We start from the raw sequence: 22,590 nt of genomic DNA on the forward strand, positions 1-22,590 counted from the left end.
TGAAAGTTTCCCTAGAAATAGAAATTTTCCATAAACTGGATATCATTTTATCAGCTAGAAGTGCTCACGGCAGCACAACTTAACCATCCAGCCAACAGACAGCAGATCCAGGAAGGCACTCTCTTCCAGGAGGCCTCACAGAGGACTGAATATATTAGAACAAATTTTGTTTGTGCATCAGAGGCTTCTGGGCCCCAAACTGTCATATCTAAAGTGCCTAGCATACAAGAGACACCAAAATCATCAATTAATATCTCAACTAATCCTTTATGTCACAGAACACATTTCATGATGATTGGCATGTCGGCATTTTATTAGGATAGAACTGTGTAGAGCGGCCTTGGGAAACCCTTTGTTTCACACTCGTGGTATGATGGGCATTTATTACCAAGACGACTTCAATGGACAACTGGCTCAGAAGGTGGTTACACATGAATTTTCCTAGGAGTTGGAGAGAGTTGAGTGATAGAAATAAAGAACCCCTGAGAGATCAGACAGCAATTCCAATTTTCAGGTTACTGAGAAGCAGTGGCTTTGCTACCCTTTGAGAACCTGGGATCCGGGAGGAGGGGTGAATAAAGAATGGTGTTGTGACAGCTTAAACCTAGCCACAAAACACCAGCATATTTTAAAGGGAAAGAGTGAACACATTTGGCAACAGAAGCCAAAAATTGGGAGACTACAAATTAAGGCTCTGCTTGCCCAGCCAATGTAATTCATTCTCTAGTTTGGCACTGGCTACTCCATTATTTCCCCTTGTACTGTTCCTATCTTCTGCCCCCTATTTAACCCATGAAACAAAGGTGATGGCACTTTCAGCTGCTGTAAACATGAAGCTGCTGAACAAATACTTCACATAAGGATCTTCACTGTGGCTTTCAATCTTCCAACTGTATTGTGGGAGCTGCCCTTCTATTTCCGTGTCTCCTTCAAGGTTATTGAGAGTCAGTCATCCCCCCAGATAACAGCATGGTGTGAAAAAGAAACCTTAGAGACAGCAAGCTTGTTATAGAATTTAACCTCTGATACTGGTACACAGAATTAGATGACATGGACTGTTATTCATCTGTTCAAAGGTTAAATTACCTGTATAAAAAAGTAAGCAATATCATAAGCTCCTTTTATATGTTCACATTAATTAGGCTCACTTCAATGATAGGAAACTAAGATTCTAATTAATAAGAATTTAAACTGAAAAGATGTGCTGGATCCACTCCCAGCAAAGGTTAATAATGAATTCATGTGCAGTTTTAAAATGTGACAGTTTTCTGTAAAAAATGCCGTTTTCAATAAGCAAGTTATCTGTAGAGATAATTTCTAAAGAGTGCACAACACTGACACTAATTTTAATTGGTCTTGTCCTATTGAAGAGAATAGGCCTGGATCTTGCCAACTACTGTATTTTTCTGTAACTTCCATTTGTTGGTTTACTCTTTATTTCTTCCTTTTTTCAAAGATTGGCAAGTATAGAGTTTTCAAGAATCTGGACCTGAATGCAGTTTTCTTTTACAAATGTCAAAAGTTTTCACTGTGTATGTCATTACTTCTTGTGTGTCAACAGGTTGATTCACGGAAGGCTGAGGCAAAACAAGCCTATCAGGTGCAGAATATGTTAGTAGGAAAAAAAGGCCACAGTGACAGAAGTGCTGAGTCCCGTACACCACGGAGAAAAGTGCAAGAGGAGGAGAAGCTGACTGGAGTGCGTAACAGTGAAACAGTGCAGGTAAGAGGTGTTCTCTCGTTGTCTTCCTTAAGGTTACATTAGAATATGCCCTTTGGGAATAAAGCCTTTTATTTTCTCCTGAGGACCAAGGTTGTACAGTTGCGCTAAAAAAGAAAGGACAAAATATCCTATCCGGCAGATAAAACCAAAGCAGCCAACACCAGTTATCACAGAACAGAATGACAGTGAGCACCTTTGCCTGCAGATCTGATTCTTTCTTCAGCCTGAGAATGTAATGAAATGCACTGGAGTTTGTTATGCTGTCTGTGATCCTTGAGGGACTCACCGTATTCCACACTTTTACATAGACTCCTCCAATGTCCAGCTCATCAGCAGGTGTGAGAGTGTCCCTGTCACCGTGGTTGTATTTACTCTTCTTTCTTTACTTATTTTTGGCTGCACTGGGTCGTCCTTGCTGTGTGCAAGCTTTTTCTAGTGCAGTGAGTAGGGATTGCTCTCTAGTCCTGATGACCTGTGGGCTTCTCATCGTGGTGGCTTCTCATTGTGGTTCACAGGCTCTAGGGCACACCGGCTCAGTTTCCTCACGGCATGTGGAATCTTACTGGACCAGAGACTGAACCCCTGTATTGGCAGGCAGATTCTTAACCACTGGACCACCAGAGAAGTCCAGTTGTATTTTTAAATGACATATTTTTTATATCATCCAATCATTTCTTTGGCTAGTGACTCACCTCTAGCAGATGACTCATTCAAGCAACAGCAAATCTTTCCTAATTTAACCTTTTTTGACAAGAGGCATACAAGGTATTTATATCTGCAGTCAAAACATTTTTTCCCAGAACAGCCAACATTTTATTATTTAAATAACATCATTTCCCCCAAATGACTTGAGGTAGTTTACAATATGAAACAAAATAATTTAATGCCCCCTCCTTCTATTTCTTCCCCACCCAAAGAAAGAAAAACAAATTGGTTAATCAGCCAACTGGGATGTTAATTGCTAAAGTGAGCAAATCAGAAGCATACTAGGTAGGCATTTCTCATGTAACCAGCAAGCATACAAGTGTATCGAGAGAGAGATGCTTTTTAGTACTAATAGGAGTCTTTTACATTTATTGTTATAAACAATGGTAGCATCATTTGTTTTCTGTTTTCTTTTTAAATTGATAATCTACTTCAAATGAACAGAAGTTCCCATTTATAAAATTTTATAGCTTTATAGTTCCCATTTATAAAATTAAAGACAAATATTACTCAGTGACAAAGTTTAGAGATTCTTGAATGCTCTTTTTCAACCCTTAATGGGCACTGGTATCACCTGAGTATGTAGTAGAGAGGGATATAAAAATACTGATGCCCACATTCCAAGAAAAGAAATGGATTTGTTTTAATTGGGATGGTAATGCGATAGGTGTGTATAGATTTTATCACTCCTGAAAGTTCTTTGTTCCTTTTGTCAGTCAGTCCCCTTCCCTCAGGGGCAATTTATATTCTGATTTTTGTCGCTAAATTTAGTTTTGTTTAAATCTGGGTCTCCTGCATTGCAGGCAGATTCTTTACCATCTGAGCAACCAGGGAAGCCCCTCACAAACATGTAGTCGTATGCCCTCTTTTCTAGCTTCTACTCAGCATGGTTTCTTGAAATTTCTCCATATTATTGCACCCACCAGTAATTTGTTCTTTTTCGTGTTGAGTAATACTCCACTGTATAGTTACACCATAATTCACATATACGTTCTCCTATCAGTGGGCACCTGGGCTGCCCCTGACCCTTCTTGTTGTCGTTCAGTTCCTAAGTAGTATCAGACTCTGACCCCATGGACTGCAGCACCCGAGGCTCCTCTGTCCTTCACTATCTCCCGGAGTTTGCTCAAATTCATGAAATTGAGTCGGTGATGCTATCTCACCATCTCATCCTCTGTGGCCCCCTTCTCCTCCCGCCCTCTTCCTGATCTTTCCCAGCATCAGGGACTTTTCCAATGAGTCAGCTCTTCGCATAAGGTGGCCAAAGTACTGGAGTTTCAGCTTCAGCATCAGTCCTTCCAATGAACATTCAGGATTGATTTCTTTTAGGACTGACTGCTTTGATCTCCTTGCTGTCTAAGGGATTCTCAAGAGTATTATCCAGCACCACAGTTCAAAAGCATCAATTCTTTGGCACTCAGCCTTCTTTACGGTACAACTCTCACATCCATACATGACTACTGAGAAAACCACAGCTTAACTATATGGACTTTTGTTAGCAAAGTGATGTCTCTGCTTTTTAATATGCTGAGTTTATCATAGTTTTCCTTCCAAGCAGCAAGCATCTTAATTTCATGGCCAGTCACTGTCTGCAGTTATGACACAAGTCCTTCTATGGATGTGTTCTGTTTGTCCTGAGAACTGGAATTGCTGGATAACAGGAGAGATGTATGTTCAACATTATAAAAAGCTAACAGATACTTGCCATTTTATACTCCCACCAATAATGTATGCAAGTTCCAGCCATTCCACATCCTCCCTCTGCACTACTTGGTGTTTGTAAGTCTTTCTAGCCATTATAGCGTTGTGTGTATTAGTATCTCATAGTCATTCTAGTTATCATTTACCTGATAACTAATCATGGTGAGCACCTTTTCCTGTGCTATCCACTGATACATCTTCCTTTGTGAAGTGCCCTTTCAAGTGTTTTTATCTTTTATTTGGATAATTGTTTTTAAGTTATAGGAATTCTCTGTATTTTCCCTGTCCCCTGTTCAATATCTATATTGCAGAAATGTTCTCCTTGTGTGCATCCTGCCTATTTATTTAGTCTTTTATGCACAGAAACTGTTTTTATTTGAAATTCAGTGTATCAATTTGCCTACTACTTGAAGATCACAAAGTTATTTTGGTATCTTTTAGGTCTATAGTTTTATCTTTCATATTTGGGTCTATGAGCCATCTCAGATCAATTGGGTATGGTGTGAGTGACACAGAGGCTGACGTTCATTTTTTCAATGTTGTAAGCCAGTTATCCCAGCACCGTTTCTTTAATATTTATTTATTTGGCTGCACTGGGTCTTAGCTGTGGCATATGGGATCTAGTTTCCTGACCAGGGAGCAAACCGAGGCCTCCTGCTTTGGAAGCACAGGATCTTAGCCAGTGGGCCACCAGGGAAGTCCCAGAGTACCATACTTAAAAAGATTTTTCTAATTTCTTTGGAGCCCTTTTCAGAAGTCAGCTGACTATATAAACATGGGTCTATTTCTAGACTCTCTTTTCGATCAATTTATTTGTTTATCCTTAGTTCTGAAATCAGGTAGTCCTTCAGCCCCTTTCTTTTCTCCAAAGATGCCATGGCCATTTTAGATCCTGGTCCCCTCCATTAAAAATTTAAGAATCATCTTGTCAATTTCCACTAAACAGCAGAGTGGGATTTTAATTGGGACTACACTGAATCTAAAGATCAGTCTAAAGGGAACTGAAATCCCAACAACATTGAATTCTCCAATGCAAGAACTTGACACTTGTCTCCATTTGTTTCTTTAAACATTTTTTAGTGTAGATAGCCTACACTGCTTCCATTAAAATGATGTCTCAGTATTTTGGTTTTTAATCCTATCGTAAATGTCATTTTTCAGAAACTTCATATTCCAGTTATTTGTTGCTGGTATGTAGAAATGAAATTTTAATGGCCTTGTGTCTTGAGATCTTCCTGCAATTCACTTCATTAGTTCTAGTAGTTCTTTTGTATGCTTAGGATTTTTTACATAATCAATCATGTTTTCTGAAAGTTTTCTTCCTAATGTTCATGTCTTTCATTTCTTTCATGTCTTATTACACCTGCTGGGACCTCTAATACTATGTTGACAATTCAATGTAGTAATGAGTGGGCATCCAACTTTATATTCCTCATTTTAGGGGGAAAGCATTCATTCTTTCACCATAAGTATGATGTTAGCTGTAGATTTTTCCTAAATGCCTTTTATTATCAGGCTGAGGAAATTTCATTGTATTTATAGTTTACTGAAGAATAAATTTTAGTCAGGAATGGGTATTGTTTTTTGGGATGTGTTCAGATCATATAATTTTTGATCTTTACTAGTATAATAAACTCCACTTAGTTGTGATGTGTTGTCATACTGAATTCAATTTGTTGTTTTTCCATTATAGATTTTTATATTTCTATTGATGAGAGATAGTGGTCTGTAATTTTTTGTTTCCGTATCCTTGTGTGATTTTGTTTTTCAGTCACTGTGCAAGTTACATTAGAGGGAAGTATCTATTTTCAGAAAATGTTTCAATAAGATTTGTCTTTCATGAATGAGAGTTTAGCAAGAAAACTATCTAGGTCTATAGTTTTGTTGTAAAATTTTAAATTATGAATTTACTCTCTGTCACATGATTATTAGATTTTCTTTTTATTCTTATGTCAATTTTTATAATTGATCTTTCAAGGAATTTGTCCATTTCATGTAACTTGTCAAATCTGTCAGCACTGTGTAGTTCCTAATATTCTTTTATACTTTTAACATCTTCAGTATCCTGGTAATGATAACTGAATTCATGATGCTTTACAGTGACATGGTCTCCCCAGTTCCCAAACCCTGGAAAGCATTGGTCTGTTCTGCATCACTGTAATGTTGTCCTTTTGAGTATGTCAGTATAAACCAAATTATACACTATGTAACTTCAGATTGGCTTTATTTCTTTCCCCATAATGTGTGTGAGATCCATCCAAATTTTGCATTCATTGATAGTTCATTCTTTTCTTATTGCTAGGTGGTATTCTGAGGTATGGATGTAGTGTTGAAGAACATGTGAGTTTCTTCCAGTTTTTTTGCCTTTTGCCATGTCTAGTAGTTCTCAGTTAATTACTAAAAGCAATGTTTTCTAGTAAGGAGGATGTGAGATACTGCCTGTTTGCTATCCCTTGCTTAATGCAAAGTAGTGGTGGTCGGTAGGGCTGTGTACCAATAAAACTTTACTCATAAACAGGCAGTCAGTGAGCCACTTATCCAGTCCTACCATAGACTGTCTTTCCCAATCAGAGCTCTCAGGAAGACAGCTGAGGGTTAAATCCTTCCATGAGTGCTTTCCCATTTGACATCATCTGTTGTTGCTTAAGGAGAGACAAGGTATATATAGGTCACACAGGAGAGGACTGTCTTGAAATTTCAATAGTCGACTTCTATTTTTACCTAGATGGGGACTAACTAGATCATTCGTTTCTACATGTAAGTTAAGTTGTATGTAAATACAGTTTAAGTTAGCTTACCTGTGGCTCTTATCCTTTAGAAATACGATTTGATGGTATATTTCTTTGTGAAAGAACTATGCTTTATTGGCCTACTATTAACTCATTTTGCCTTTTTAGTGAATTAAACTGACAAAACTTTAGGAAACTTTCATTTGTGTGACTTTCTTAGCTCTTAGGCAGCAGTTTATAGTTATCTCAGTAATTTCTTAATGGAAAAGCTGAAGAGCCTTCAAGACATCTCTTTGGGCATGGTAAAACTAACTTGTATAGACTGATTCCTTTTTGCAGAGGATTAGAGTGAGCATCTTAGGTCAATTTCTGAACAAATAGATTTTTACCAGCTGTCTTCTTGAGGTCTGTTATGGGAAGATAAGGGTGCTTGGGCAGGAAGCTACAGTGGACAGGCCACTGGCTGATACCACTCTATGTGGGTGCCCAGTACACAAGGACCATCGTGCTCCAGTGCTTCCAGCATCTTTAATTATTACTGACCAAAAAGCCTTCTAATGATGACTTCTCTTATCCCCATAAGATTAAGCCTGGTTTTTTTCTTGCCAAAAAAATCATTATTTTCATATGCTATCCTATTTTTAGATTATAAATTATTTAAGAAATAGCCTACTTCTTGGTTTAAAAGATCCAATCAAATTAACCAGATTGATTGTTTGATGCTTTATAAATACTTAAAATCCAGAACCTAAAAATAACTTCTCAGGAAAAATGAAAAAGCACACAAAAACTTGATCTTATGTAACACATTTTATTTAGCATTCTTAAAAGAGTACACTAAAATACTTGGGTAACTCAAACCTAACACATAATAAATATGTATTTTCTCATAGGAAAGCACAAGAAGAAGACAAAAATATTGTGAGTCTCAAGAATTTCAAAATGATGTAAAAAGTTCTCCACACGAATCCAGCTGTATACAATTCCCAAATTCATTTTATGAACCCCATCAAGATTTTACCAATCCAGATATGTTCAACAAGTCAAGCTCTCCATCTTGGTACACAAACACTTCTACAACTGGTATGGAGGTCACAGAATTAGACAGTTCTACAGGATTTTGGCTTACAGTGTCCCAGTTTACATTTAGCGAAGAGATGAAACTAGATATATATTATTATAGCTTCACCATTATTTTTCTTTTGATATTAGTATGTCTTGCTTTATATTTTCTCTGAAGTTATCAAATAAAATCCTTTTGATAATTTAAGTTTCTAGCTCTTCACAGGAATGCTGCATTCTTATTTCAGGCTTTTCTCCCAGACATTTTCAAGGTAATTGGCTTATAGAAAGAGAGGAATACTTTATATTAGAAATGTAATGATAGGTAAGAATAAATAAGATAAAATACTTAAGATTCAGATCTAGGAAAACTAGAAAAGGGGTTAACCTATTTTTGATCAAAACAGAGATCTTTAAATTAAAATATTAATAGAGGCAAATTTATCTTAGAAGTTTTTTTTTAAATAAATTGACCTAAATGTTTTAAAAGTTTTATATATACTGATATAAAATTATATACTACATGTATATATATATAAATCTTCTATACTATATAAATAAATCTTCTAAAACACATTACTGAAAGCTAGGTACAGTTTTATGAAATGTGACAAATAATTTGCTTACCTTACTACAATATGGACATTCACCAAATATGATGTTAAAACTCTGTCTACTAGTCAGTAGTCCTCTCAACCACTGAAAATTTTGAACAGAGAAGAAAAGAGGAGGAATGTCAACATGATTACAGGTACTCCAAATATCATTTCATTCTTTTTGAGTACATTATATTTTTATGTCAGAAGATTTGCCTTCTTAATTTTCTTTTGCAAGAGTAAGAGAAGCATTTTCTGAGCCAATACCAAACTACTAAAATGCTAAAAAACAAGGGGAAACCAGTATGGATTTTAAGGTCTGTACCACTGATTTATAATCAAATTACAGGCCCCTTTAAGAACCTGATAAAATGCATGCACCTTCTCTACCCTACCACAGCTGTACACAAAAAGTGTGTGTTCAAATCCATGGAGTTCACAGACCTAACCTAAATCCATGAATCACAAATTAAGAACTCCTGCTATAAAAGGTACTTTTATAGGCTCTTAAAATTTAGGTATTAATTCTGATCTTAATCACCAATAGTGGGGTTAATTCTCAACCCATTAATTACAAGCAGGAGGCAACCCATTTTTAAAAAGTAAATGAATTTTCATTATTACAAAAGAAAGCATATGTTCCCTTAAGAGTATCTCTATAATTAGACCTCATATTTTATGATTTTATATAAGGTAAATTGACATCCCTACCTAATTCTCCACTGTTAAACTGCAGATAGCACCAGCCACTAAACTAATCACAAAAATCATGAGGTGATTTTAAGGAAGTCTTTGAACAGTGAAAGCACTATGCAATGCCAGGCTGTTTCTGTCGACAGAGGCACACATAGTTAACTGTATGTCCACTGTGCCCTAAGATAAATGCTGGAGAGCAAGCGGCTGCAGACAGGAGTGAAAGCAGACTTAACATACAATAAACAGTAAGTGTCACTGACTAAGTGTTGTGAGATATTCACATCACAAAATGCATTCTTAATATCAAAAGTAGGATTAACATTTATTCTATACTTAAATATAGCCTGAAAAGTAACAGGTACTCTGTAGTACTAGCTCCCTTTCACTTTATTGCCACCATTAGTCCTACTTGTTTGAGTCTACACTGTGGTTACATGAGATATTTACACCAAGATTCCAATGTTCCATCAGAATCTTTAATTTGTTGTACATCAGTGAAAAATCCATGAATATAGTCTAGATACATGTCCCCCCTTCTTGGATACTTTAGAACATTTCTAAGTTCATCAGTAACCATGAAGAAGTGAAACAGGGCATTTGGAATGAATGGTAAAGGAGCTAATGGCAAAAAAGGTGATCACTATTGACTAAACAGATTTTATTTTAGATTTCACATGTGTATTTCCTACGCTGTCAAGTCTTGCTGATATTTTTATTTTTACCTCATATAAGCATATATAATGGAAAGACTGGCCACATTGTGAATTATCACACACTTGATCAGGAATGGCACCATCAAGTTGATAGGCATAACAAATCCCACAATCCATAGAAAAATCCTTCAAAAGAAAAGAAATATTTGGGGATGGGTGGGAGGAAAAAAGAAATAAGAATGCACAAGGTGAAGTAAAGAATGAATATGGTGTTAGATAAAGTTAAATTTTTATAACATTTTTATAAAGGTAACTATATTGCTATGTTATAGAAAATACAGTCACATCACTGTTTAACACCTTAGAAAAGCTATTTGCAAGAGAAGGCTTCCTTTTTCATCCAGTAAATAATAAACACAGATATACTAAAAAACAGGTTCTACTTCTGGCTCACTAGATGTTTGGGCTTAAGTAATTTTTCTAGTTTGTACATCAATATAATGCCACGATAGAATGCAAAAACAAGAATTGACATCAGTTTGTGATTATACTAAACTTCAAAAGTACATAACTAAAGGAAAAAGACAAAAACATACCACCAATTTAGTAGTCCACGTTCATCATAAATCACTTCTATTATTTTTGCAATGTAGTAGTATCTATTCAGTTTTAAAAAACTATACTGCCATCTTTCACAAAGACTTCTTTCAAACTAATTAGAACTTTATTTCAGTAAGCCATAAGTAGACAGTATAGACAATCCAAACATCTCATTAGCTATACTGGAACTTTCCCCCTATTTTTAATAATAAAGATGTCATTAATCACTTTACTGCTTGAAGACCATGAAAAAAGTACACTTATAACACCAATCAAAGGTTAATAAGTTCTTTGATGGAACTGTTGCTTGCAGGTCAGAAATCTGTTGTAATATTCTTCCAGTTCCTTCCCTCTCAGCCTCATTTTTCTCTGGTGCCTAAAAGAACATTTAAGTTTCATTATGCAATACCATTTGGAATATCAAAGCACTGACAAAACTTACCGATTTTTCCAGGATAGCACGAGCTGGAAAGTCAATTTCTAAAACATCTTTCAAATTTTGTAACAGACTGTTTTCTGGATCCCTGAAAGTATGAAAAAAAAAATGTTATTAAATTTGTTTAATCATAGAAAAAAGTAAAAATTGTATTGCAAAGATACCTACCACAAATGTATGTTTCTGCTCAGCCTAATTCCCAGGGGTTTTACCACTTTAGATTTTTTTTTTTAAAAAGAAAAAAAAAATGTCAATTTAGGGTTTGCTGCTTTCATTTTTAAAGTCACATTTGGCACAGAATTTGTCTGTTTATTGAGCTATATAACTGATAACACTATATTATATATTTAGGTATACAGCATAATGATTTGGAATCTGTATTTTGCAAAATGATTATCACAAGTTTAGTTAACGTCTACCATCATGCAGTTACAAAATTTGAAAAATACATAGTATTTGTTAATTACAGGATTTCGTTTCCTAACTATTTGATTAGAAAATCTAAATCATATATATATATATATATACACACACACACAGAAGTAGAGTTCACGATGAGACATTTTCATTTATTTACCATTAGTATATTAATACATTAGAATATTTAATTATTACAGTAGTGGACAAGGATTTTATGATTCTGTTAAAAACATTTAAACCTGAGATCTCATACCATGGTCAGCTCCAAGAAAACAGCACTCAGGAAGCATGGTGGGATGCCTGGGGTCTACCTCTATATTTATTGAAACGTTATTCCCTAGAATAAAAGAATATTAAAGCTTTTAGAATTAGAACGGTTCATAAAAAAAATATAAAGGAGTAATTTGTCTGGGTACTTAGTTCATTGTATATCCAAGGAAAGATTGTTTTATATGGTTTTTTACAAAAGTAAATACATTACTAATTCATAATTTAAAAGAAGTGAAGTAATTTTAAAACTTTGATCATGACTAAAGATTTGGGATCCTGAGTTTCAAAAAACAGTGCCAATTCATAAGCTGTGTGTGTGCGCCCAGTTGCTCAGTTGTGTCTGACTTTTTGCGACCCTCCCTGGAAGACCCTGCTGGGTCCCTCTGTCCATGGGATTTTCCAGGCAAGAACAGTGGGGTGGTTGCCATTTCCTCCTCCAGGGGATATTTCCAACCCAGGGATTGAACCCACATCTCCTACATCGGCAGGTGGATTCTTTACCACTGAGCCACCTGAATTCTGGTTGGAATTCTATTAAAGTTTGAATTACAATTTTCTATGAAGTAATAAAGATCTTTAATATAAAAAATTACAAGTTACAAACTGAAAAATACTCTAAATGACTTCTATAACTTTTTTGAACATAAAGGACTAAAAATACAATAAATGGTAAAAATAAATGTTTAAGATTTGAATTTTATACAAACATTGTTTCTCCATGTGAAGATTTCCTATGTAGGCTAACAAAGGGTTCAATTCATATTAAATGTTTGGAAACTGTTCATTTAATATCAAAAATAACTAACAGTTCATGAAATCTAAGAAGTAAGCAATTTCTACTTGACACTACATTCTTCAATAAATTTTAACTATACTATAGTACAAATTTCAGAAATGTTATTGCTTTTATTGAAGGTACATATAGTGTAATTGTTTAAGGTTAATTTGGATTTCATTTTTATGGTAAAAATGTCTTGATAAATTCTATACACTATAGCATAATCCTTTGGCTAAGGTTGGCAACAATATAAATACAATTATTACAGATCTGACAAAAAGAGATAATCAAGTAAAATAAAAAATGAGTACAGTAATTCAATAAGAAAAACAAAATTACAAAGTTAACTTATAATCTCACTGTTTAATGCATTTTTTACCACGAACACAAATTTCACGTTAGCCTTTAGCAATATCATCTGCTAATGGCTGCAGAAACTACTTTCACTTCACTTAACAACAATGGTCATACCATCGAATCTTTTGATTAATTTGCTGAAAACTTGGTCCTAGAAAGCCAAACCAATGCCTGAAGCAAAAAAAACAGTAGCTAAAACGTAAATATATAAAGAAAGTGAATAAAACCAAGGTTGTTTATGCTGAACCTTGAAAAATAAAGTAAAAAGTGTATTTAACCATAACCTGGAGAAATAATTATATAATGGGGCCATTAATACTATACTTCTTTGGAGACAATATTTTCATTTTAATATATACTTGTTCACAAATATACTGTAACTTGGTTAATTATTCTAAATTAAATACTGTTAAGACTTTTTCAAACTCAGTAAGTAACAGTACTATTTGTAGAACTGCTGCACTTCTCTTACTTCTCGTAGTAACATATCCCTTTCCCCACCTAGATAATCTATTATGCCTAGGTAGAAACTATGCAAACTGCTCAGTAATTTGGATATGATTCACATCAAAATATCCTTCTTAAAACTATAGTTTATTTACTGTGATCTCAAATATAGTTTTAAAACATCTAAAATCTTGAAAGGCTGAACTTTAAAACTGATTTCATGTATTGCTTGCTCATAATGATAATATATAAAACAGTAATTTCACAGTAAATAGAATATGGTAATATTGCCAGGATATTTATGGTTATTCCTTATCTTATTAATTTCATATATTTATAGTAAAGAAAATCTATTATAATATTTAATTAGTACTAAGTATTATATATTAATTATATTAGTATTAATAATAAGTAGTACAATACTTAAAATATATTCAATTATTATTTTGTAAAGCTTTCTTTTTACTCTTCAATGGCATGCATGGCCCACTTCAGGTTCTTTTATCCTCCTCTACATTCCTGTTAGAAAATATTCCCAGACTTGTTCGTACTAATCTTGTCTAGTTTCACAAATGAAGACTTCATTATTTCTAACAGCTTTTTCCCAAGTAATGGAAGTTTAAAAAAAAAAATCTACTCCACAATTTCCATGCTAACTAAAAGCTAATTAAACACTATCTGAATGCTACATCCATGGATTAGATCATCACCTTTTATAATGAAACACCTCAGTACTTGTCCTTTCTACTTAAAATATTTACATTTAAATATGTACTAATAAATCATAGTTCATCCCTCATACAAAAAAGTCTCATCTAAAATCCAATGTCATCTTAGATTCCTTTTCCAGAGTAATACAAAATACACTCAAACATCTTTAAAAAAAAAAAAAAAAAAACCAAACTTCCTTAATCCTCTTTTACCCTACCTAATACAATTCTGCGTGCTGTAGCACTCCGTGTGGGTTTTTCTGGCTCAAGTACCCAAGTCTTCTCATCAATTTCATCCATAACATCCCAGAATGTCTTCAGTGATTCCAATGCTGCCAAAAACTGAGTATAAATGCTTATTAAGGAGCTCTGTGAAAAGACAAGTGAAAGCTGAGTAAGTTGCATGACTATCAATAGCAGATAATCTTCCATTTACAACTCAGTTTACAAGTTTTAAGCTCTGTTTCATTTCAGCTAAAACTAGGCTCTAGTAAACAAGTTAACTCTCCCTGCTTCGTATCTCTTCACCACTATTAGTATTAACAGAATACTTCTTTGACTGTCACTGAACTGTGCACTTACCAAGTAAACGTTTTAAAAACCATATTTCTTTTTATTATGATTAATTTTGTACTATATGTATGGAAAAGTAATTAATACAAAGTATATTTAAACTACTAATGTATATAATATATATTCAGCAGTCTACACAATTTTTAATATGAAAAATTTTACCCAGTTATCAAGCATTGTGTTTACAGTGCTCCTTTATACACTATTAATAAGTAACTCTGCAGACTTAATTAGACATAGATTATGAAAAGGCTTTCCTCATTTTTAAAGAATTCAAACAGAAATTACAAGATATCTTTTGATGTTAAATTTTTAGCCAGTCTCTAAATTCAGTATTTCAGGCATTAATCCTTTATGGGAATTAAATACATTTCACTACATAACAAGAATTAAAGCTGTCACTGACTTTAAAAATCAATTCATAATTCAAAGTCAGGAGTTTCTCATAAAATAATGTATGATTAAAAAGATACAACTATTTACTAAATATTTTATATAAAAAGCAATCAAAACTAAAACCATTAAAGAATTAGGGATTTTATTTATTGTTTCAAATAAAAAAAAAGTCACCAAAAACATTGCAAATGTACTCATCCAAAATAACTGATACAAGCCAATAATTTAAAAATATGATACACCCTGAGTAAGATGAAGGAATCAACCTACCTGACTTCAGGCTCTACTACAAAGCCACAGTTATCAAGACAGTATGGTACTGGCACAAAGACAGAAATATAGATCAATGGAACAAAATAGAAAGCCCAGAGATAAATCCATGCACATATGGACACCTTATCTTTGACAAAGGAGGCAAGAATATACAGTGGATTAAAGACAATCTCTTTAACAAGTGGTGCTGGGAAATCTGGTCAATCACTTGTAAAAGAATGAAACTAGAACACTTTCTAACACCATACACAAAAATAAACTCAAAATGGATTAAAGATCTCAACGTAAGACCAGAAACTATAAAACTCCTAGAGGAGAACATAGGCAAAACACTCTCTGACATACATCACAGCAGGATCCTCTATGACCCACCTCCCAGAATATTGGAAATAAAAGCAAAAATAAACAAATGGGACCTAATTAAACTTAAAAGCTTCTACACATCAAAGGAAACTATTAGCAAGGTGAAAAGACAGCCTTCAGAATGGGAGAAAATAATAGCAAATGAAGCAACCGACAAACAACTAATCTCAAAAATATACAAGCAACTCCTACAGCTCAACTTCAGAAAAATAAATGACCCAATCAAAAAATGGGCCAAAGATCTAAATAGACATTTCTCCAAAGAAGACATACAGATGGCTAACAAACATGAAAAGATGCTCAACATCACTCATTATCAGAGAAATGCAAATCAAAACCACTATGAGGTACCATTTCACACCAGTCAGAATGGCTGCGATCCAAAAGTCTACAAATAATAAATGCTGGAGAGGGTGTGGAGAAAAGGGAACCCTCTTACACTGTTGGTGGGAATGCAAACTAGTACAGCCACTATGGAGAACAGTGTGGAGATTCCTTAAAAAACTGAAAATAGAACTGCCTTATGATCCAGCAATCCCACTGCTGGGCATACACACTGAGGAAACCAGAAGGGAAAGAGACACGTGTACCCCAATGTTCATCGCAGCACTGTTTATAATAGCCAGGACATGGAAGCAACCTAGATGTCCATCAGCAGATGAATGGATAAGAAAGCTGTGGTACATATACACAATGGAGTATTACTCAGCCATTAAAAAGAATACATTTGAATCAGTTCTAATGAGGTGGATGAAACTGGAGCCTATTATACAGAGTGAAGTAAGCCAGAAGGAAAAACATAAATATAGTATACTAACGCATATATATGGAATTTAGAAAGATGGTAACGATAACCCTGTATACGAGACAGCAAAAGAGACACTGATGTATAGAACAGTCTTATGGACTCTGTGGGAGAGGGAGAGGGTGGGAAGATTTGGGAGAATGGCATTGAAACATGTGAAATGTCATGTATGAAACGAGATGCCAGTCCAGGTTCAGTGCACGATGCTGGATGCTTGGGGCTGGTGTGCTGGGATGGCCCAGGGGGATGGTATGGGGAGGGGGGAGGGAGGAGGGTTCAGGATGGGGAGCACGTGTAAATTTCTTCTAAATTTTTATAAAATAAAAAAAAAGAAAAAAAAAAGAAAAGAAATAACTCCTTTAAAAATGTATTTTATACTTATGTACTTAAGAAAAATCTATTTCATCTCACTTCAGCAGGGTTTTACATGTAGATGGATTTCATAGCTCAGATTCACAAAGGTAGTTTCAACTCTTCTAACCTTCTATACACAGAAAAAAAGAGTAGGAACTAGAACGTAATGTCCAAAAATAACCTTTTAGGAATTTGAGGGTAGGATGTCTGTTCTCTTCTAGTATAGCATACTTATCTACAAGTTTAAATGCCAGAATCCAGAAATCAGAAAACCACAGACTCCGAAGTATTTTTTTTTTTTTAAACTATGAGATGTCCTTTATTTCCTCTTTCACTGAACACACCATAATTCTTTATATACCCAACTAAGAAACCAGTTTTGACCCTTGTAGATTTCTGGTCTTATCACCTAATAAGTTCAAAAGCTAATATGAGACGTAAGTCCATATTACCATTTACCATATTACCATTTCTTGGTAATTATCTTAGTATTCTATACTATCAAAATAATCCATTATTCTTATTTCCATATCTAGATTTGCCATCCTTGACTTCATCTACCTTCCTGCAGGGTACCCTATTTAAAATAAAGCCTTGAACATATCAGTCCCTCTCTTAAAACCATGTAAGTCAACATTCCAACTGGATTTTTTTCCCCTCTAGTTATATTTCCCTAAAGCCCACCATTTACATTGCAATTGATTTTTGTATTCTACAAACCTGATACTATGATTTCCTGGTTTACATTACACATTAAGTGCAGTTCTTCTCAAAGTGATGTTTTTGTCCTTGTGATACTACCATGGAATAAAAGCAACACAAATTCTAAAAACTGTTCAATAAATATTTGTTTAAATTGAACTAAACTATTTGACATTAAACTATAACCACTGATGACCTTCATCATTCTATTTATTAGGATTACCATTATTTACAAGTAGCTTGCAAAGTATGTTTTATGTTATCAGTGATTAAAACCAGTTCTTTATCATGACTTAGTTAATATTGTTCAATATGCATACAAAGATATGTTTATATAAAATAAAATGAAATACTTTCTGTGGGTATATTTACTACTCCAAGCTTCAATAACCACATTCTCTATGATGATTCACAAACTTATTTAGCCCAGATAGAGAATCCAAAACTACTTAGCCATTTCTATATTGATGATATCTATATGGCTGTCCAACTTGCACACCCTACTGAGATGGTCATCATCTTCCCAAAGAAGAATTCCCTTCCTGTTTTGTTTTTTCTTAGTGAAGGGACTACTACTTTTCCTACTACCTAAGCCAGGAATCTAAGCATAGTTTTAAGTAGATTACTAAAACAACCTTCTAACTGAATTTTCTTCCTTTAGATATAGCCCTCCTACTGTAATGGACTTTTGTACTCTGTAAATCTAATACTGTAATATATTTGCTTACAATAAAAGACATTAACCATTAGATGCAAATACAATAAACCATTTGCTAGACAGTATGTTGGGATTTTTAATAGTTTTACTGAGGTATACTTGCCATACAAAGAACTGCACATATTCCGTGTGTTCAAGTTGATGACTTTGGGCATATGCATATATCCATAATACCATCACCACAATCAAGGTAATAGATACAGCCAACACTTTCCAAAGTTTCCTTATGTCCTTTTGGGGTTTTCTTAACAAAGAACATGAGATCTACCCTCAACAAATTGTAAAATGCATACTACTTGCATTGTAAACTATCTTGTACACATGGTCCCTGACCTAGAGAAATTCACAACCTATCAAATCAGAAAGATCTGCACCACATTAGACAAAGGATTAACACCCTTAATATAAAAGGTTACTTACTGAAAATCAACTTTCAAAATACATACATACATATTAAAGAATAGGGGATAAAGTTTCCCAGAGAAAAACTTCACATAATCATTTAAAAAATACTTCACCTCATAAGTTTAGACATTATTTCTAAGTGCAGAGTTTCAGGTATGATGAAGTAAAGTGCAAAGTTTCAGAGATGAGCAAAGCCTCCGATTTAAGAGGATGGTACAAAAAACAAGGTATACTGGATTGGGGGGTGGGGGTGAGTCTGCTTTCCCAAAGTAGCTTTTCTTTCAATAACTAGATAGCTCAATTCCATGGTATGGCTTCTTTCTTACAGCCCTCCCATTACTAGTCACTGCTTTATTACAGAACGCCACTGAAGATGTGAGCATTTTGAAAATTCTATGGGACCATGGTATAGGCCCTTAATCCATTATATAATAATGGCTTTGTTATGATTCAACACCAATGATTCTGATTCAAGGCTTCATTTGTCGCTAAGTAGTATGGTTTTTAAGACTACTCTTTTAATGACAATTTTTATTTTCTTTGTACTTGTCCAGGCTCCCCACAATATTATATATTATTTGTATAATCACAAAAGAGCACAGATAGAAACAGAAATAAAAGGTCTGTCCACTATCATTTCATGATGTGTATAGTGAAAAATGTACTAAGTTTTATGAAACTAATATTTCAACCATGCATCAGGACTATGTTAGGATCTCCAATACCAAGGTAAAAGAACCCAGTTCACAAAGATATCACCATTCTAATCTTGTAGGGTAACAAAGTATCTGATCAAGACATACTCAGCCTCTTGAAGCCTTAATATTATGTCTATAAATGTGAGTGTGCCATAGAATCAAAAGCATAGATAACTTTTAAGGTGACTTTCCGATCTAAAGTCAAGAATTCAAATATAACTTTGAAAATTCATAAAATAGAAGATTCTGTCCACTCAAAAGTACATATATTTTCTTTCAAAATGCCAGTTATTATAAATACTCCCATTTATTTCCAAATTATGTTTATAAACATTTTCTCTTTTACATTATAAATAACTTAGGATTCACTATAGAACAAACATTTCCTCTTTAATTAAAATAACTGTTATACCAGGATAAAAATATTTGGATTACATTTTCTATCCTCACATATTTAAGGAGAGAAGTCAAAAATGCATTATACAATTGCTATTATTTTCTAAAATATAGGGACAAGATTTCAGTCTTCTAAAACTCTTTGAGTTTTGAAATAATTTATAAAATCATAAATTTCTAGCAGAAATATAAAATAAATAAATATGAACATCCAAAAATTACATATGGAACACTGCAACTGATTAGTTTCATTAATTAAAGGAAAATGTCAATCGTTTTTGCACATACACCTGATTAAAAGAAATAGAGGGAAAAAGCTGTAGGCGGAAGACAAAAGAAGTTAGCAAAATAAAACAATTAATTAAACAGAAAAGGCTTAGTGTCCCAAAAGCAATAAATTGTTACAGAGAAGAAAAGTACCCCAGTAACCAAGATTATGATGTAGAAGCTTCTCACGTAAGCCGTGCTATGGTGGGGAGAGGATGTGAGGCTAAACAACCTCTTGTTCTTAAAGCATTTTTCAAATTAAAATAGAAGTCCTGAGAAAGTTAAAAAATATCAAACAAGATGAGAAGAGCACATTCTATATTCTCTACCTACTCCAAAGATTAGTAGCACACCATTTCAATGGCATACCAACCATATTATTTTATCTATGTATTTTTCATTCTATTTTTATGTGGGGTAGGGCAGTGACAGGCAAAAAAAAAAAAAAGACAACAGACTAACCACCAGACATTGGAAAACTATATCTGTAACATTCCATGCATTGGGAGCTCAAGAGCTAGGTTTAACAGGGAAGAGAGTCTCTGAGATGGAGACCAATCTTGTGTGAAAAGCAATGGTCAGAATATTTAAAAAAATGTATTAATCTCAAAGAAAAAAGACATCTTGACGTGATTTGAAAAGAGCAGGCATAAAGATATTAAGAGATCAATTTCACATTGGGTTCACCTAAGGCATTTAACGAAATCCTCTGCACTGAAATTAGGATACCTGGACCATTGTGTATACAGGTGAACTGTATGCGAGATCCCTGTGTTGATGCACTAAAAATTTCTGAATAAACACAATTCTGAACAGTTTGTTGGGTATGACAGATTTGGCATTTAAACCTTTAGATCATGAACCATTCTGGGCAAATGTCAGCAAATTATGGCCTTACCAAAAAAATTAAAAGGCATATTCTGTCTCCTGACTAGTTATTTATATTACTGAAACAGTCATTTTGGAAATGCTTGCCAATTTTTATCGCAGGGAAGTGTGATTAATCAAGTGCCCCAACAATTAAGCAGAGGAAGGTAAAGTTGGTTATTCTTGTTTTATGTTTAATAAATAAACCATCAGAAAACTAGATTATATCGGAAATCCTAAAGGATATCACCTTTTCTCATGACATACTGCCAACAAATAAGGAAGGAGATGAAAATGCTATATTTAGTGAAAGGAATTGGTGCTCTGGTTTCCACTGGCACCACTCACTGAGTGGTTTATATGCTAAAGTCTAAACTCTTCAAAACATGCTAGTCCTGATTACTGAAAGGTTAATGATCTCTTTTTTATGTTTGACAAAGAAACTGGTTAACAAGTATAAGCTAAGAAGTTAGTGGCTGTGACCCATTATTATATAGAAGGTGTATAAAATTTTTCAAATAGTGGTGACAAGTCAAAGGAAGCTGATAACAACTGTAGAGAAAAAGTTCTGTAGGGGTAAGGACATCATTTGAGAGATTAGTATACTCTTTGAATTAAAATAAATTGAGTTTTTAAAAGAATTGTCAAGTTATATTGCTTAGAAGGTCACATAGAGCTGCAAAGGTTTTGTTCAATCTTGAAGAACAAATGAAACACACAAAAGGCAAACACCAGGATTTTTTCAGGAAGGTAAATTTGTGGGCCATAAGTTTAACTGGTGTGTTTGGACCACTGTCCTACATCATCTTTATTTGTAGCTCTAACATTAAGTGATATATGCAATGGTAATTTTAACTTGGAAATCTCCCCCAAAAAGCAAAGCCTGAGGCAAGGGCTGGCAGTACAGATAGGTTATTCAAAGTAATCTTAGGGACTGAGGGAGTAGGGACTGGAAAGAGTACAAGAGAAGAGAGAAAGCTAAAGTAAGGAGGTACTTTCAAGATGGTCACTGTGGTCAACGGTGGCTCTGTGAGAAGTTCTGGAGAAAGTTCCTCAGAATTGCCACCCAAGAAACAATTCAGGAGCATTTATTCACTGGCTTCCATTCCTGACTGGTCGTGTTGCTCTAAGTGGGGTTACACATTCTCTCACATTCCAGATCCGCATACATACGTACGCCTGGTGGCTCACACAGGCATCACTGGTCCCAGCATTAGAAGAGCTCTGGGGTAAGAGCGTTGGTAGAGCTGAGGTGAGGTGCTTTGTCAAGATACACAATCATGAAATGAACTGAACCAATGAGGCTGAGTAAAAAGTGGATGCAAAGGAAGTGAAGTAGGGAGCAAGGATTATCTAAGTCTTAGCCATGTCCCAAAAAGGGAAGTGACATATTGACATATGGTCAATTCTCCAAGAGTTAAATATGCCTATTTTGAATAAACTTTCCTCTTAAAATTGATTTATATAAAGCTTTAATAGTAATAAAAGGGATTATTTCAAATTGCATGTATACATATGTCTGTGTGTGTATATAAATTCTGCCTATTTGGGGCTGTTGTCTTATTACTGAGCTTTCAGAGCTCTTTGTATATTCTAAGCACATGTGCATTATCTATATGTCTTGCAAATATTTTCTCCTAGTCTATAGCTTGTCTTTTTGCTCTCTTAACAGTATTTTTCAAGAAGGAAAAAAAAAAAAACTGTACATCTCCTATGTGATCTAGCCATTCTAACTCTAGGTATTTTCTGAAAGGAAATGAAAGCATATATTCATATAATGATATTCATATAATGTTCATAGTACCTTATTTATAACAGTAACATCTTGGAAACAACCTACAGGTCCATCATAGGTAAACAAACAGTATGTGATTACATTCATACAAAGGA

At 34.3% G+C, this 22,590-nt stretch overlaps 2 protein-coding genes across 16 annotated transcripts in view; one reads left to right on the plus strand and one right to left on the minus strand.

The window, feature by feature from the left end:
- VRK2 (VRK serine/threonine kinase 2) overlaps positions 1-8,360 on the plus strand; it is a 108,580-nt gene extending 100,220 nt beyond the window's left edge. For 5 of the 6 annotated variants that reach the window (XM_015473438.2, XM_005212622.5, XM_005212624.5 and 2 more), the window contains exons 13-14: positions 1,562-1,723; positions 7,752-8,128. In XM_015473438.2, coding sequence (XP_015328924.1) covers positions 1,562-1,723; positions 7,752-8,096 — 507 coding nt within the window. In that variant the 3' untranslated portion in view covers positions 8,097-8,128. 6 annotated transcript variants of the gene reach the window in all.
- FANCL (FA complementation group L) overlaps positions 7,650-22,590 on the minus strand; it is an 89,369-nt gene continuing 74,428 nt past the window's right edge. For 9 of the 10 annotated variants that reach the window (XM_059891484.1, XM_010809984.4, XM_010809985.4 and 6 more), the window contains 7 exons: positions 14,102-14,252; positions 11,575-11,658; positions 11,070-11,115; positions 10,908-10,989; positions 9,935-10,051; positions 8,548-8,619; positions 7,650-8,200 (listed from right to left, as the gene is read on the minus strand). In XM_059891484.1, the coding sequence (XP_059747467.1) occupies positions 8,165-8,200; positions 8,548-8,619; positions 9,935-10,051; positions 10,908-10,989; positions 11,070-11,115; positions 11,575-11,658; positions 14,102-14,252 (588 nt within the window). In that variant the 3' untranslated portion in view covers positions 7,650-8,164. The remainder of the gene's footprint in view (positions 8,201-8,547; positions 8,620-9,934; positions 10,052-10,907; positions 10,990-11,069; positions 11,116-11,574; positions 11,659-14,101; positions 14,253-22,590) is intronic. The other variant, NM_001076332.2, reaches the window with a different exon arrangement.

Source organism: Bos taurus, chromosome 11 (assembly GCF_002263795.3).
Source record: "Bos taurus isolate L1 Dominette 01449 registration number 42190680 breed Hereford chromosome 11, ARS-UCD2.0, whole genome shotgun sequence".
Classification (NCBI taxonomy): domain Eukaryota; kingdom Metazoa; phylum Chordata; class Mammalia; order Artiodactyla; family Bovidae; genus Bos; species Bos taurus.